Here is a 17,531-nt window from a genome sequence, read left to right on the forward strand (position 1 = left end):
GGGGTGTTTCTTTAGAAGCCATATGGCAACAAAAAATAAACACAAACTTGATGAGGAAGACAACTTTGAATTTCCAACCACCAAAAATTCATGCGGCACAAGATGAGGCAAAAACGGGAGGAGTGGCTCTATCCTTGCTTGGAGGATGGACGACGGATGATGAGGAGGACGCCAAAGAAAAAAAGAAAAAACAACCACAACAAAACAAGAAAGTAAAATCACCCCAGTCAAACTGCGCCGGCCCCCAAAGTAAAGCCAAAAAACAAAAAGCAACCCAACAGCTGGGTCCAAATCGATACAGAAGAGAGATGTTCATATGTGCATTACAGGAGAAAAAAAACAAACAAAATGCAACGGAAAAGAAAACCAACATTATGTCATGCAACTGTTCATACGACTGGAAGCGGGGCAAGGAATGAGGATATGAATTTCTGTGTCAACATGGTGAAATGTACAGTATGTATGAGTGTGTATGACTACATATGTTGCCACTATATGAGGGGAGGGTACCATGTTCTCTTTAGTAAAAACTTCTTACACTGCGCTTTGTTGCACTTCCACTTTTGAGAATACTTGGGTATGAGGTTTTAAAAGTCTACGGAATCGAAAAAAACAACAACATTACACACGAGCTGCAAAAATGTGTCCATTCAATTTCAATAATCTCGGATTTAAGAGAGCAACTCATGCTTATAGATGAAGAGCCTAAATAGGAAAAAATGGCTTTCTTTTTGCATTAAAAGCGGACCTAAATGTGGCCATAATTTCAAGGAAACAAGAGCTGTTACAGCATAAGACTTTCAAGTAAATGAGTTCCTTTCTCAGATTGGAGGAAAACGGCAAAAAGTATTAGCAGAATATCTACTAAAGTACACGGAAGGACCTCATTTCCGAAAAATAAATAAATGGCCGACTATCTTGTTAGGTTCTCCGAGCAGAGATAACAAAGTAAAAGGGCAATGCATTGTTTCAATTTAGGCTTATTATCAGCAGTGAAAAGTGGACATATGCTTGGTGCTAAAATGAGCTGTATTTAGACAGATTAATATGGCATCAATTAGTCTGCTGGGATGGCGTTTTGAAGGACAACGAAGCAATCAAATAGCCTGAGCTGTTAATGATTTTCAGACTGCCTAAGGGAAGACGCTTTATTCATACTGAGCCAGTTTCGATGGAGCTCCCCCTCCCCTGGTATATAGGATATATGCCAGCTGCCCCTGAGCACAAGTGTGAGTGACAGTTGCTTGTTCAAAAGTCGTCCAAACCCAAGTTGCCTCAAAATAACCACTCCTTTAGAATCTGCGGTTTTATTTCCAGCTCTGATTTTATTTCAAACTCTACAGAGTGAATGTGCTATCACTTTGATCTAATCACAAAGTGATAAGTGTGTGTATGTGTGTGTGTGTTTGTGTGTGAAGGGAGGAGGGAAGAGAGACGATGCGCACAGAAATTCGAGGATATCTGTTCTCTATTAGAATGTTTCAGGTAAGGCAAGCCTCCGACGAAGGAAACAGAGGTACAAACGAGAAGAAGGAAGGAGATAGGAGGAAGAGGCTCTGTTGCAGTTAGTCTGCTACATATCACAGTATCTATGCTGAAAGCATCATTGTTCTCGAAAGAATCTCAAAATGTATCCTCTGTCAAGAGAGACGCACACACACGCACAGCAAGAGGAAATCAACCAGTACAGGACAGATACATTTTGAAGCATCAGTGCGGGCGACATGGGGCTTGATACTAATTTCGTACTTTGTTGAGTAAAGTTTTGCTCTCGACAGAATGCTGAGAGAACAAAATTAGTATCAACGCTTCGCCATGTCTGCAACCAGTGGCCCCATAGCTAAGTGTAACTTGTTTCAGAGATGAAAGGTATGAGGTTTAACTACAGTAGCTAGACTATAAGATGTATGCATTTACTTTTTAGTTGTTACAGTTACCTTCCTACAGAGAGCATGCTAAGGATACAGGAACATGATTCTTACTGCTTTCATCCATCTCCAAAGAGTTTGATAAACTTTAGATATATGCTGAGAACCCCTCACACTAGTGTGTATTTCTCACAGTGGCAACTTTTCAGAGTTTTTTTTTTTTTTTTTTGAAGTTACACTTTAAGCTCCCATGGGACATGATGCTAAGAGGAGAGGCTCCTCGGTAGCAAATCAAAGAAAGATAAGGAGAAAGAGACAGGTTCAGAGCAAGCACAACTCGACACACCCCATCCCACCTGCATGTCCGGAGTCGCACTCTTCCAGGTCCTCATCGTCGCTGGAGCACTCCGCCGACGAACAATGTCATCGGTCGTCTGCGGAGAAAAGACACACACACACACACACCACACACACACACAACACACACACACACACACACACACACACACACACACACACACACACACACACACACACAAACACACCCACACACACACACAGAAAGATGTGGTGAGGCCCGGGGCAGTACAGTGAGTCCTCAACTTGCACCCATTACATTCAAGGATATCTCTGCACACACAGACCTCCCTCCGCCTGTCCTTTGGCTTCCATATATCACTTGGAGTCAATCATATTTCACAGTGTTTATCATTCTTCACTTTATGTGCTTTCCACCTCCGCAGATAATTGTTTTCCTTCACCCTGCGCACTCTGCCTCCGATTATTTATCGCCTCTCTCCTCCTCTGTCGTCCACAATCAATAGCCCCACCAAGCCCTCGCAGATCAACACTGTCCGGGCTTCTGATTTGTGCTAAAGGGTGCAGGAGGAGGGAGGGATGGGGCGGCAGACTTGCTAGCTACACCCGAAGCAGCGATGGATTATCTGCACCTTCCAGTTCCCACAATTCTGATTTATCCTGCCCTCCTCTCACTTCTTCCCTTTCTTTCGGGTTGACCTGTGGAGGACAGAAGGGGGGGGAGGTTGTATTTCAGTGGCAGTGCGCTGGGCAGCCAGCGTTTATTAGAATGAATCAGCGGGGCGATAAAATAAGCCCTGTCACCGAGCAGGGTTATGAAATCAGAGTGCTGATTGAGTTTTCCAGTCCTGGCCGAGGGTGTGGGGCTCTAAATATCATTGAGTTTGACAGACTAATGAAACGCGCCCCCATGCTTGTGCTGCTGCTTTCAGCGGGGCCCGGAGAAAGCTGCCCGCCTCTACCATATGCACACACACACACACACACACACACACACACATGCTGATGTTCAACATGTATATGTCGACCAAACCTCACAGTGAGAAAGTGGATTATTTTTCAGAGCATTTTCCTGCTGCCTGATGTGATTATGCGTGATGGACTGTGCTATTTTCTGTATCAGTACATTTGGTAATGTGCTAATGCGTGTTTGTGCTGGTATGCATAATGCACCACATTATGTACTGTACTCCAGCATGAGGAGGCAAAAAAAAAAAACGAAGCAAGAGTGGAGGCTCTAAACCAAATTGCTGTAAAATATGGCCCCTTGGTAAACATGACTATTTATTGAAGCCACATTACAGGCGGAAAAGTCTTGGTTATTGCTGAAAGAGGGTTATTGCTTGTTATTATGATAGCGTCAGATGTGGGAGGCAGGGACACAGGGAAAGAGAGAGATGAAAAACCCGAGCCACTTCAAAGCCTGTTCCACCAATTTCGGGCCGAGACCATCGTACCATCACCCAGCATCAACTGAAAACACTGCCTTTCTCTTGTCCATTCATGCAGCATTTCTCTGCAGCTGAAGCCAACAGCATCTCAGCGCAGAGCAATGATGTTCACTGCCGTGGATGCAGCAGCTTAGCAGTAGCTTCCATATGTTTTAAATACATACTTTTCCTGAATAGATGATCTTTTATTATCATTTCAGCAAGCTTATTAATTTTTCCATTAAATAAATATTTTGGAACAATAGATATTCACCTACCACAGCACATGCATCCACAGCCTATGCATTTTGCTATTAAGCCCCTGTTTTCAGGCTTTCAGGCATGCTAGTCATTATGTAACTTTTATGCCTGATTAAGCACCCATGCCAATTTTTTGGTAACTGGTGCAATGGCAATCTGACTAGGTCTGGAATTCTTACATGTCCACTCCAACATGGGTCAAATCTAAATTGAATCACATTCAACACGTAACGCAAAATGAACTGGGTTTCTGTGATCTAAGTAGGGGATTACAGATCCTTTAATTAAAGTGGATGCAAATGCACGGATTGATGTAAAGGCTGCAGCAACACATGGTTACAGTAAGTGCGCAGAGAGAATTATTAAGACGTCTTATTCCGTCTTCTTACACTGTTATGAATTTCTAATTTCTAATGTATTTCTCATGCAAAAAGGGAGAAAAAAAAAATCACTGAATAAACCATGAAACATTCTAATGAGATATTTAGGTTGTAGATATTCTTCTCATGTCAGATCAGTCTGTTAAAAAGTGCTTATATTTATTTTATATACTGTATTCCCCCTGCAGTGCGTTGCAGTCCAAAGGAGGAAGAAAAAAAAACATGGAAAATTGCTCTAATTATCAGAGCTTCAGTCTCCCCAAATGCTTACTGTTTGCAGCAGTTCCCAACAGGTGTGAAGCAAGGAATGATTTTCCTTTAATGTTACATGGGCACTGTCTGCCTGTAGGTAAAAAAATAGGCAGCAGAACTTTATATTCTATCTAAAAAATGATAAGTACCATTATTAGGAGGATGGCTCCCAAACTTTTTTGTCTGAAGTTCCCCCACAGCCCTATCGAGTGAGCTCACTTACCCCTTTATCGACACTGCGTATACTCCTTTGAGATTTTTAAACAGATATTGTTGGAGCAAATCAGCAGCTTAGAGGAAACATGTTACAAATTCCATTGTAACATACCTACAAGGACTGACATTGCTATGACTATGTTTAAGGTGTGCGGCAGGCTAATCAACGTAATAATGTTCAAATTGCACAGCTTTTAACCCGGAGGCGAGCCTGATGAAAATGTTATAATCTTTTGCGCTCTCTTGACTTGTTGGCATACAGAGGCTAAAGCACTGCAGAAAACTGTAGTGCAAAATAAGCCTATTCAAATTAAAGAGCAGGGCCGAATGCTTCAGCTCTCGTATTATAAGTGTTGAATTTAAATGGTAGAAAGACACACTCCAGTCAATGTGTTCACTTTGCATTTTACTGAATGTAATCTGTGAATCGGAGTAAGAGACCCTCTAATCTAAGAGACTTTGATTCCACTCCGGAGAAATTGAAGGCCTTTTTAAGTGTCATGTCTGACATTTTCAAATCCACTAGATCTGCACCTGTACACTTTCATAAACATATGATGTACAGTATGTCTGTCACAATAGCTCAGACCCAAGTGCTTCTGATGAAGTGTTTATGGTTCCATTCTTCCACATTTCGGCTAATGCAGAACCGATGAGGTGACACACAGCACACAGTTGTTGACGTATAGCATGAGGATAGACGCTGTTAATGCAAATGGGGCTCATGGAGCAGAGAAGGCAAAGGCTGCATGTGTGTTCAGCGACGGGAGCCTACAGAGGGGTATAGCAAAATGACGCGGTTGGCCAGCGGGACAACAAAAACTGATTTCACAGCTGGGGAAATCCAATTCTCTGTCTAAATCTCCATAACATAGAGTGGGATATATTTTGGCAGCAAAGGGATTTCTTTTTTGGTGTAATTATTCCCAACAAACGTCCTCATCGTCATTTTTTAAGAAAGTCTGGGTGGCGGGATATACAGCCTGGTTTTGTTGTGCGTGTGGGAAGATTTAACATGCATGCACATGCCTTCTACTTCCTGTTTGTGAAGAAAGCGTATAATATGAGTTGATTTTAGCACATAAAAACTCACAGGCTATATGCATCATGCTTGATTATCCTGATTACCCTGCTTTCAAGTGATGCTCAAATTCCTAACTACACAAACAAACACCACAGCCAAATCAATAGCCAGACTTCATTAAAACAGCATTTACCTCTGACCACTTCAGCACATCAACTCAAAGGATGACACCGGCGGTCGATAAAGAAAGACAGTCTCCTTAGGAGACGAGTCTCAAAATACGCAGCTTTTAGATTCACAACTGACGGCACTGACACAAACAAAATGGAGAATGTGCAAAGATGCCGGGGCTGTCTCGGCCACAGAGTCTGTGGTATTTAATCAGGAATTGTGGACTGACTACTGTGAATCAGCCAGCAGCAATGCAGAGACCATTAACAGGCGAAGCTGCAATTACCTCAGCAACTGGATGGAGTGCATGCTACATCACCAGTCAGGCCTGACCTCACAGATTGATTAACAATAAACTTGAACATTGGGAAACCAACACTTCTTTTATTAAAAACTTTTTTTTAACCACAGGAAAACACAAACCAACAAAAGCACAGTGCCTGCCCAGTAAAGATTATATATTTGACATTATAGTATAAGTAGTAGAGTAGTGTGGTATACACGCTGAACCACTATATGTAAGGGATTAGAATTAAAGTGTGTGGATGTTTTGTTTTATGTTTGAAGAACATTTAGACATAGCGCTTTCTGTATGGGCACACTCGCATGCCCATACCGTACAGTATGTATAGGTAGTAAGTTTTGGTTTTCACTGTACTTCCTTGTGTCAAAACTGGCCCTGAACAGATCTCTTTCAAATGTCATTCCAATATAAGATTTGGAGACAAAATCCATGGTCCTTGTTTTTTGTTGTTGCAAAGAATGCATTCCTTAGTTCAGCTGAATCTCATTTGAGGCTGTCTTAGTTGCAGCTTTTCTACACAAGAGTCTCATGCATGTCTGGGTGGAACAGATGCACTTTTATTTTAATCAATCCAGCTGTCGACACGGCTCACATTTCACTCGTGCTTATACACATTTTATGCTGCAAGTCTCTTTTCTCTTTTTGTTTTACGCAGACAGTATAACTACAGTTGCTGTGTGTTAGGCTCTGAGTGATGCCATAAACGCAGTTTATCAAAACTCAACACTGCGCCTGAACGCAACCTGCGTAGACGCCGTCAACGGACTGACGCTCGGTCAGCTTGTAAACACAAAGAGAAAAATTGGTTACAAAAAAGGGGTTTACCTTTGGAAGATATACCCAAACAATTTGACTAACTCAGGCTGCTGAAGCCTTTTGTAAGCTTAGGCTGAAATCCATTTTTGCACAGACAGAATGTGGGTGTTGTTCCCCATCACTTCATCAAAATCACATTAGGAAGCGATGTCTACAGGGTCAGTTTGGACAGGATGAACAATAAAGGGAACCAATAAGGAGACAAAAAATATATTTTATCCTTCAATTTCAACATATTTGTAACATAAACTACCGGTGACAAAATTAAGAACAACCTCTAGCCTTGCTCCCTTCTAGCCATATTAGTAGAGCAGCAGTTGCACTGCAGGCTGCCACGCTCTGCTACATCAAGCAAATAAATGCAACCGGTGTTTGACAGATTTCTTCCACAGCCACATAAAATTCACTATCTAATAATACAGCCGAGCCACACTGTTCACACATCAAAGTTTTTTTTCTGGCACAGCACAGTCCACCTGGTGATACAAACACAAAGCAGAAGACTGGAAAAAAAAGGCATGATGTACTGTATTTGGTTTGTTACTTGTTCAACAATGACATTTTCTATCTAACTTGTACTGTGCCTTTTGAAAATGTGCCGAGTGCTTAGCCTGTGGTATTGCTGCTTGTAGCTTTCTCCAGAACCACTGCACCCCCCAAAATACCTTACAGACAGACCCCAAAGCAACTGTATACTGACCTACTGTGTACTACTTTGGAGAAAAACAATGTACTCGTACACTGACAGAGAAATGTTTGTGGTTATGTTGGAGATTCAGATTTTACTCATAAAATATAAAAATGTACAGGTCACAGCAACTTAATATGGTATAGTGTCTGGCTTTTGTTTGATATTTAGTGTCGCTTAAAAAATGTTTCTGTTTCAGCAAAATGCTCGAAGTGAATTTAAGATCGGCTTTTCTTTAAAGAGTAGACACTGAAGTGAAGCCAGTGTTATGTTTTTTTTCTCAACCTTTATTGTGCCATCCTTTAGTTTTATTAATATTTAACACTGACCAAACAGCTCCAATTTCCAAACGCCAAGTTCATTTGGTACCCAGCAATACTCCCGCCAAGTGCAAAGTACACACACACACACACACACACACACACACACACACACACACACACACACGCGCACACACACGCGCACACACACGCGCACACACACGCGCGCGAAAGGAAGTATTCACACCCTCTTTTCACACCTGTGCCTAATAATAAACGTGACTGATATCAATTTATGTGCACCATTGTGCTGTCCTCCAAATTCAGAGAAAATAACATATTGTGAGCTATAATTGGTCTCCAGGTAGTTCTTAAAATACACCATTAGTTAACCGTGTGCTCACAGCCATTGTCTAAAATTCATACTAATCAAACACAGACTGTTACAACTTTGAATCAAAGTCTTTAAATACTTGGCCGGTAACAGGAGCAGCAGTTGCTGCGTCTGCAGTAGAATAGTCTGCTGAGCATGATGGTGATCTGATCGGTAACTTCAAAGCAGTGGCTTGTGCTCTACAGGAGGAGAATAAAGACACAATGCACTCGACCAGTGTCTCTATTTTCTCCTAGGTCAGTAAAAGCAGTGTAAAGGCTAAAACGCAGCCATGGCCCCCTGGGTTACAAACATGACATGAAATATGAGTGTGAACAGTGCTGTCGGGGGATCTAAGCACACATGTAAATAAAGTACAGTGAGTCATATCATCAGGGAGGACGCAGGAGGTTGCTCCTAACACAACACCGTCACCACCATCAGCAAATGACACACGTCACATGTTTCTGTGTCCAGAGAGGGAAGGAAACACTGAGACACACAAAACCTTTCGAGACTAAGGGAAGAAGGAAGAGACACAACATTATAGAGACGCATTACAACCCCTGTGGCCAATTGCTAAAGCTGAGTTTAGTTTATTTGTAAGTACGGGAATAAACCCAAAACATCAATTTTCCTCAAGGCAGTCAGTTGCCATGGAAATCCAATGTGGCTGCATGTTCAGAGATCAAAGTGATGACGCAGAGGCAAGGGGAAACCAAATACACACAATTCAAAGCAACTTCTTCTTCCCTGAGGTGCTTCTTGGTCACCTTAGACATATATGTTTTCACACTTGTTAGATGGTGATACATACAGCTGAGTGGTTTTTTTAGGTTGAGAAATGGCCCGACAGCGACAGAAATCAGAGGTGAGGCTGACTCCCGCTCCCATCTCCTCTCTCTCCCTGTCCCCCCCCTTCTCCCATTTCTCCACTCCACCGGCCCCTCGCATCAAAATAAGATAGTCATCGCCATGGCGGAAGCTTCGCCTTTCTATTGACGGCTGTCTGATGCGCGCATTATCATGTCCGATCTGGGCTTTGACAGGCCGACAAAGGAGAGGCTTGTATTACAAGGAGAATCAATAGCAGTAGGCCATATCCCTATCAATAGGCTGCCACAACTCTTTTTGCTCATGCTCCCCGCTCTGTGACAGATAAGATGCTTTATCAGAGAAAAAAAATAGGGGGCGGATGGAGGGGTGGAGGATGGATGTGGCAGCACGGAAGCATGTTAATAATGACATGTTTATTTTAAATACAACAGTTGATGACAATGTTTGATCTTCATTAGCAACAATATTGATGCAAGCAAACAAGTGCATAGGCTGTAGGTCCCACGGGAAACCATCTCCTTTAATATAGTGGATAAATTACAACAAAATGAGCACCCGTATAAACTTGTAGAGCCAAAGCTACATGCCAAATTATTTTCCTAGATCAAATATTGATATTTCGAATGAGCACCCTCGGTGTGATTTTCTTAGAGGCGTCCTGTAGTCAGCACATTTTTTCCAGGTCTTTCTAGCTTTATCGGGAAATGAAAAGGTGGGTGAGGAGAGCAGGAGAAAAAACAGTTGGGGAAAAAAAAAATGCATTTAATTTGTTCACCATCACCGCGGTGTGTTGGTTTCAGCAGGATGGGTGCCGAGAATTTCTTTTTTTCTCAAGGACCTGCTTTTGTACACAGAGCAGCAAGGGTTGCTGGCTCACAGCAAACTCTAATTGCCCTGAGGCCATAGGCAGCCACTTTCAAACAGGGTCATTCATCTTCCCATGGAAAAGGAAATGGTCTTTGGCCCTGATCCTTAATCACTCCCCTGCCGCAGTGTACAAGGTCATCAGGGAAGCCCTGTGACAAACACACTCACGCATTAAAACACACACACACACACACACACACACACACACACACACACACACACACACACACACACACACACACACACACACACACACACAGAGGGGGTGACACATTCTCATTTCCATCTCGTCAACATACACTGGTCAGGATCCCTTTGCGTCACAACGCGTGGGGTAAAAACATTTAGTTAGGGATAGGAAAAGATTGTGGGTGGTCAAAAGATGTGTGTTGTGACACACAGGAAAAGAAGGGCACACAAACCCTGGTCTCCTGGGTCCTGTGTTGTTTGTGTGTCTTGTTCCAATCTTCAAGTCAACAGACTGGTGCTTGGTCAGGACCCCTTGGCATCCCTTTTTAACACTGTGTCAGGAACTCTTTGGCGTCCCGTTCTAACACTCTGTGTCAGGATCTCTTTGGGGTCCCTTTATAACACTGTGTCAGGCTCTCTTTGAGATGCAGTCAGAGGCCCATGTACTGTAGAGGTTTTAATTACTGTGACAGGTCCAGGTACATTCCTAGCTATAGGCTTGGTTCAACTGAAAAAACAAACATGACAGCCTGCCACTGGTGAAGGAGACAGTAAGACCATTAAAGCAAAAGCTAAATATGTGGTTGTAAAGGATTCTTTTCATTGGTTTAGAAAAACATTAATTTAGCGGTTTGCCAATGAGCATGGACTTCTTGTTCTGTAACAAGTATAACATCCTTATGTATCTCTATGTTCTTTGGGAGATGCTGCGGAAAACTGATAAGATCTTGTTATTTTTCCCTGGTAATTTCCCTGTTTTTGATCACATAAAATATTTACAGTACATCACCTTGACTTTCTCTGTGTTTCTCTGTGTGCTTTGTGCTTGATTATTGCGTATCTATGGAGAAGTCAGTAAATATCCATAATAATGGGGTTAAAAGATGAATGTTTAAATGACACACAGGAAAATAATGGGACACAAACACTGGTCTCCTGGGTGAAAGTCCTGTGTTGTTTGACCCTTCCACCTGAGTAATTACACAGATTTTCGGTCTTTAATTCTACTCCCTAACATCGTTACTCTTCATACTACGTCATCTTACAGAGCCAGGGTCGAGCAGCTGCTCTGCCCTGTGCGTCCCATACAGAGGTTAAAGGGTGCATCGTGGGTGGTATCTGACGCTGAGGGCCAATGACCAAGCGTTAGTATGTTGACAAATTAGAAAAGAGAACGGCTTGCAGGGTGCGTCCGTGGGGTGGTCACGTGGTGAGAGACACATGTGAGGTGAGCAGAGAAAAGAGAGAAGAACATTGCTGTGCATGCCATCCTCAGGTGAAATTGTGGCAGCAATTGCAGCTCCGAGTTATGGTTTGTGGTTCCGTTTGTGGTTCTTCCTTCAGAGAGGAAATGCGGAATTCAAGGGGTGAGCTGCGCTGAAAGCCATGACCAAAGAAGAGGCAGAGTGAAGATGAGAGCATGGGGGAAGAGGAGGAGGATGATGTGAGGACAGGAATGGAAAGGGCTCCATTTCACTGAGGATCACAAGACATTGGCAGAGACCTCCAACAAAATAAAGGCAACGGTATCCCTGCTTGGAGATCAGCAGAGGGCTGATTCATAAAGCCAGAGACACCAGGATTACTCCAGTAAATCAGGCTTATTCTCACAAAATCCAGTTTCATCAAGCAGGCTCAACAATACATTTTTTAGGGTCTTATTAAAATCTTAATCACTTTCATGTTGCATTTTACACAATTCATTTTCATGTAGGGCTGCAACAACTGATTATTTTCATTTACAATTAATCTTCAGATTATTTTCTTAATTATTTGCTGATTGTTTTTTTTTTAATTATACGTCCGAAAATAGTGAAAAATGAATAAGATCATAATTTGCTTGTTTTGTTTGAACAATGATCACAACCCACAAACAAAACAAATAACAAATCTGCCCCCCACCACCCCAACCTGTGTGCTAGTGGTTACACATTAGTCACTGCAAACTATTTTTATTGGTACAAGTTCAATTTGCATATCATGTGTAACTATCTATTTATTTAACTTATTTTATGTATTTAAGTCTTTTTAGATGTGGGTATCTCAGGTTTGTTCCAAACAGTGTCTCGTTGCATCTGTGTGCAATGACAAATGGAGTATCTTATCTCTGCAACAATCTCATTTAACAGAGGAGCAACACATGTGTACTTCTTGTGTCAGATGCTGTGCTCATTGTGCGTACTGTAGTGATTTTATAGGTTTCTCTTAACTATTTTATCTTCATGTACATGTTTCTCTTTAATCTATGTTGCTCTGTGGCTGTGAACACCACAGATCTCAGTCTTTATTGTGAATTGATGTGATCTATGCCTAATGTCCTCTTGAGATCTGTGTTAATAAGTCATGAATATACATATTTTAATTCTGGTTATTTAGGCTCACCTAATCCAAGATTTTCACAATGAATTGCGCTTTTCTTTGCCTTCAACACAAAACCCCAATGAGTTCCCTAACTTAATATAGAAAACAATGTTGCTCTAATGGTATCTCGTGTTGTAATTATGCATTATCCACATTGTGAATGCTGTTGATTGGCTAAATCTGGGAAGTCTAGTGTTTGGACTGTTGTTTGGGACTGAAGGGTTTTATAAATTAACCTGAGTTGACCTCAATAATTGCAACACTACAATCTTTAAGTATGACGATATGATCAAATTGGTGATTGGCTTTAATGCCGAATGTGTGAAGTATGAAACAAGCAGCTTAAATTGGACCACACACTTCCTCCTTGTGGACTGCATACTGAGCTCCCTTTTCAATCCATTCCAATATTGCTGTATTTCTCACAGTCAAATGCTATTATGACTTCAAGACTGCAATACCAAATCAATGTAGGCGTTATGTAATGGCTGATACTGGCAGCTTTACATCTCCAAAATTAGTCGGGGGTCCCATTTGGGTTCAGTTCCTTATGAGCACAAACCAAATTAAGCATTCAATACAGACTCTTTTTAGTAGATGAAAGTTCAGACGTAATCACTAACCAACAGAGAAATTATTTAAAAGATTGTAGGTCTGAGCCCTTCCACAGTACCTCAACATGCTCACACACATGTAAAGACGACTAACCATGCATGCATGCACGCACGCAGATCCATATAATTATCCTTTACTCATTGCTGTTAAGAGCAACAGGTTTCATTGTAGTTTGCAGGAACTCTCTGCGGGAAGAGGAGAAACATCATTGGGCCTTGCTAACAGCTCAGCTGAGCAATGAAACGGAACACATTATTGCTGTGGAACATCAAAGGCTGCGTCTGTACAATACATATTTAATTAAAACCTATTGACTGTGGTAGAGACATGGTGCATTCACAGAGACAGTAATGCACATATAGATCTGTGAATATCCTCGCAAAGACGTGGCCTCGCTCCCTTTCTCTCTCACATTCAAACATAAATTCACTCACATCACAGGCTGGCAGCAAATATATATTCACAGTACAGAGATTCATTACTGCCACTGTGGAGTAAGTCCCCAAGTATGTAAGTGCTGCTGTAGCTCAAACACACCTGAAGTTATGACTTATTAACACATTCAGTACACAGCAAGGAACACAGGAAGCCTCATTAGATAGGGTGGCACATTAATACTTCAAAATTGTGGTATTGTTTTGTCTTATAGAAAATTAGGTAAAATATATAACATAAGCAGTGACATGTTTAGCTTTATCTTGGCACGAAGCAGCAAAGATAAGCAGCTAATTTGCCAAAGGAACAAAAGTCAAATGAAAACAAGAAACATCTTCCAACATGTCTTATTTATTTACATGTTGTATCTTGTTAGCTATCAGACTAATGACCACCACATCCAAGAGCCCGCTGGGTTTTATTCAGAGTTACAAAATAAGATGAAGCCAGCCACTTAAAAAGGACAGGATTTCTGAGTTGCTGTAAGCAGAAGTTTTATATTTATTTATGACAAGCCAATGAGCAGTCAATAAACGTTTTAAGTTGTTTAACAATTGCAAAGCACCACAGCCATAAGAGGTCTTTAGGTAGACAGACTTAAAAGGTGCACAGAATGTATTAGGCTGATGGGTACAGATACATGCTCGCACCGACCACCGAACACCGAACGCACAATCCCCTCCAGGCTTACACATGGCAGAGTTAATAACTTATAGTAGTTTTTTATAGTAGTTTTTGTAGAAAAGCAGTGACTTCCTGTAAGTAACTTTGAAAATGCTGGCAATAGAAGTTTAACTTTTATAATAGTTTTGTTCCCAGAACCGTTGTGCTGGAAAAAAGTTAATTAAATACCACCAAGAGTGTAGGATCTCACAGCAACCTAGCAACTTTTTTTTAAAATGGCTTGGCACAGGATTTAATACCGACTGTTCCACTTTGATAATCCATGCAAGTTTACTGGCATGTGCTAGGGGATAGATGACATCAGCACTCAAAGAAGAATCTGGATTGTAACAACATGCAACGCCTTGAATAAGATTTGGGATGTTTTTTTGAATCCACATTCGTTTGGTTTAACTCAAACGGCAGATAATCTGTATAACTAGAAGGCATTTAAATTCTCTTGACTAATAAACTAGTTGGTTAAAGTTAATTGCATTTAATGATTTACATAGTTGGAACTGGCATTCGTTACAACCACCAGCGTTTTCATGCTGCTAATCTGACTTTGCTTGTTGTTGCTTTAGTTCTAAGGTTGAGTTCTTAGTCGGTGTGTATGGCGTTATAACCAGCCAGCCATCTCTGGAGGCAACACAGCATGAAGTGAGCCTTTATACCACCAAGAGCTGATGTCATGATGTCCTGCCGGTCAGAAACAAACTGCTGCACAATGTCTATGTGTGTAACGGATGTGTGCTGTTTGCTTGCCCCATGGTGTGTGAGTGCCCCGCCGTGACAGTGGAGGTTGACAAGACAGCAGGTTTACACACACACACACACACACACACACACACACACACACACACACACACACACCGCACCACACACACACACACACACACACACACACACACTCAAGAGCATTCCCGAGGATCTGTATAGCTGTATTGTGAGGCATGGGGACATCCATTATAAAAACCCCTGGTTCAAAAAACCCTGGAGCTAGCTGCTGGTTCTCACACACTGAGAGACAGACTGCCCTGACAACCCCCCCCCCACACACACACACACACACACAGACAGAGATACACACAAACACACACACACACAACCTACAGACATGAAATTGCATCAACAAACATTCACACAGAGAAGTGTAATGGAAATATCTTTCTACACATTCTCTACCATGAAAAATTCATAAATAAAGTCACAACCTGGTGTTGCATGACAGTGCTGGAATAAGTTTGTCATGTTGATTGCATGGTTGGGGCTATTCTGCATCAAACATTAAGAATCCTCTGCCATTGTGCTTCTGTTATCTAATAATGTGAGTGGATGTGGCTGCAACAGCTGAAAGATTATGTGTGTGTGTGTGTCTGACAAAGATCAAGAGAACACTGTTTAAACTGTGTGTGCGCATGCATGCCCCCACCCACCTACCCACCCACACACACCCACACACACACACGCGGGCTCCCTCATCAGTCTCCTAATTGGACCTACTGAGCAACTAGCTCAGTAAGCTCTGGAATAGCCTTCTACTAGTTAGACCTTTACACAATTATTGGCAGGTCTGGGCGACGTTGAGGGAGGGTGATCACAGAGACAAACTAACTAACTAAAAGAAACAGGTGGCAGCAGGTGGAGGAGTGGGGCAGATCAGCCCACACTCACACACACACACACAAAACAGGTGAACACACTCATCAAGCAGACTACCACGTAGAGACACGCAGCATGCTGCACAGCACTTTCCTCACTACCTCTTGAAGAGAGAATGAATCAGTGATTATCATACAGTATATCACCAGGCATTAAGCAACATGCCGGATTTACTTTAGATAGACAGAGTAGAAGAAGCGAGTCGAGGAAAAGCTGTGAGAAAAAAAAAGAAGCAGAGTATAATGGTAGCTTAGTGTGCAAAATCTTATCTTGCAAGAGTGCGAGTTGATTCTGGGCCATGACCTTTTTTGGTGCATTTCCCCCTGCCTCTCTAAAGTTTCCTTTCCACCATTCATATTATTTATCAAAATGATCTGAAAAAATAATCTGAAATAATACAGAAATACCACCGTGCCAAAGAAGAATCAATATTATTGTCGTCATGGAACGAGTATCCAAACGCTTCTCAGCAGAAAAAAAACCCAATTAAACTGCACACAATTTACCTCTCTTTTTCCCGTCTACGGAACACCGGACTAGTTGAAGATGATGGACGCGAGCAATTTCTTTGAACACGGCAACCATGCAAATCATTTTCAGTGTCTCTCCCTCAGCTGTTTCCCCCCACGGTACGTTAGATTGCAGTCTCCTGTACTAATTGTTCCCAAACATTTCAGGCCAGCAGCACGAGTTAATTGAGAACAAGAGACGTCGATCTCCCATGATAGACAGACTTGCAGAAATGAGTATTCCTAAAATGACTCTCTACGTCAAACCAGCAAGCATTAAATCCATTCTTGGGTTCAACCAGAACTCTGCAGAGCTGAAGAGCTTAGGTAGCCAGCCGCTCAACACGCGGCACCTGTTTTAGTTTATTGGGATTTTTCTCAGTCCCTAAATGAAGTTCCGGGTTGTTTTGAATGCTTATCAGGAGCTTCCATACATTCTAGATTACCAGTATGTGTAAATGAAAGACATGACATTTTCATCACCTATCACCTGGATTGATAATTAACAGGACTGAAGAGAAAAACAGGGTTCATGAATTGACTGCAGTGAGGAACTTCTAATGCAACACCAGCACTCTCGCTCACATGTAGCAGCTTGAATAGAGGGGAGTTTATGGGTTAATTACACCGTATTGAATTTGTAAAAATATACAGACAGTGTTGAGTTTTCTACTGCCTTTTTCTTGTAAAAAAAGAACTGAATGGGCCTCCAAAATGCTTCAATGAGCCGATCAATGCAGCAGCACTAGAGATAGAGTCCGTTTTTTTTTGCTCACTCTTCTTACTTGCCAGTTCTGCCTGAGATTTGTGGTGTTATGCTAGTAGCGGCTAATGTAGCTATGAGCCAATAGACAGCAGAGACGAGGAGGGGGCTACAGAAGTCTGCTAAGATGGCTTCTGTCTTACTCCACAACCCCAGATTTATTTTCATCATTTTTTAAACTTGAAGTCTTATTGCCTCAAGTGAATCACTTAGGGCAATTTATCAGAATTTGCACATCTCCCTGTGGAGCCACAAAAGGCTTTATATAA

The 17,531-nt window shown here is 41.8% G+C and overlaps 1 protein-coding gene across 1 annotated transcript in view; it reads right to left on the bottom strand.

The window, feature by feature from the left end:
* Nucleotides 1–17,531, bottom strand: part of nrxn3b (neurexin 3b) — a 324,175-nt gene that overhangs the window by 10,752 nt on the left and 295,892 nt on the right. The window contains exon 22 of the mRNA XM_032543642.1: nucleotides 2,225–2,302. Coding sequence (XP_032399533.1) covers nucleotides 2,225–2,302 — 78 coding nt within the window. The remainder of the gene's footprint in view (nucleotides 1–2,224; nucleotides 2,303–17,531) is intronic.

Source organism: Etheostoma spectabile, chromosome 18, assembly GCF_008692095.1.
Source record: "Etheostoma spectabile isolate EspeVRDwgs_2016 chromosome 18, UIUC_Espe_1.0, whole genome shotgun sequence".
Taxonomy (NCBI): domain Eukaryota; kingdom Metazoa; phylum Chordata; class Actinopteri; order Perciformes; family Percidae; genus Etheostoma; species Etheostoma spectabile.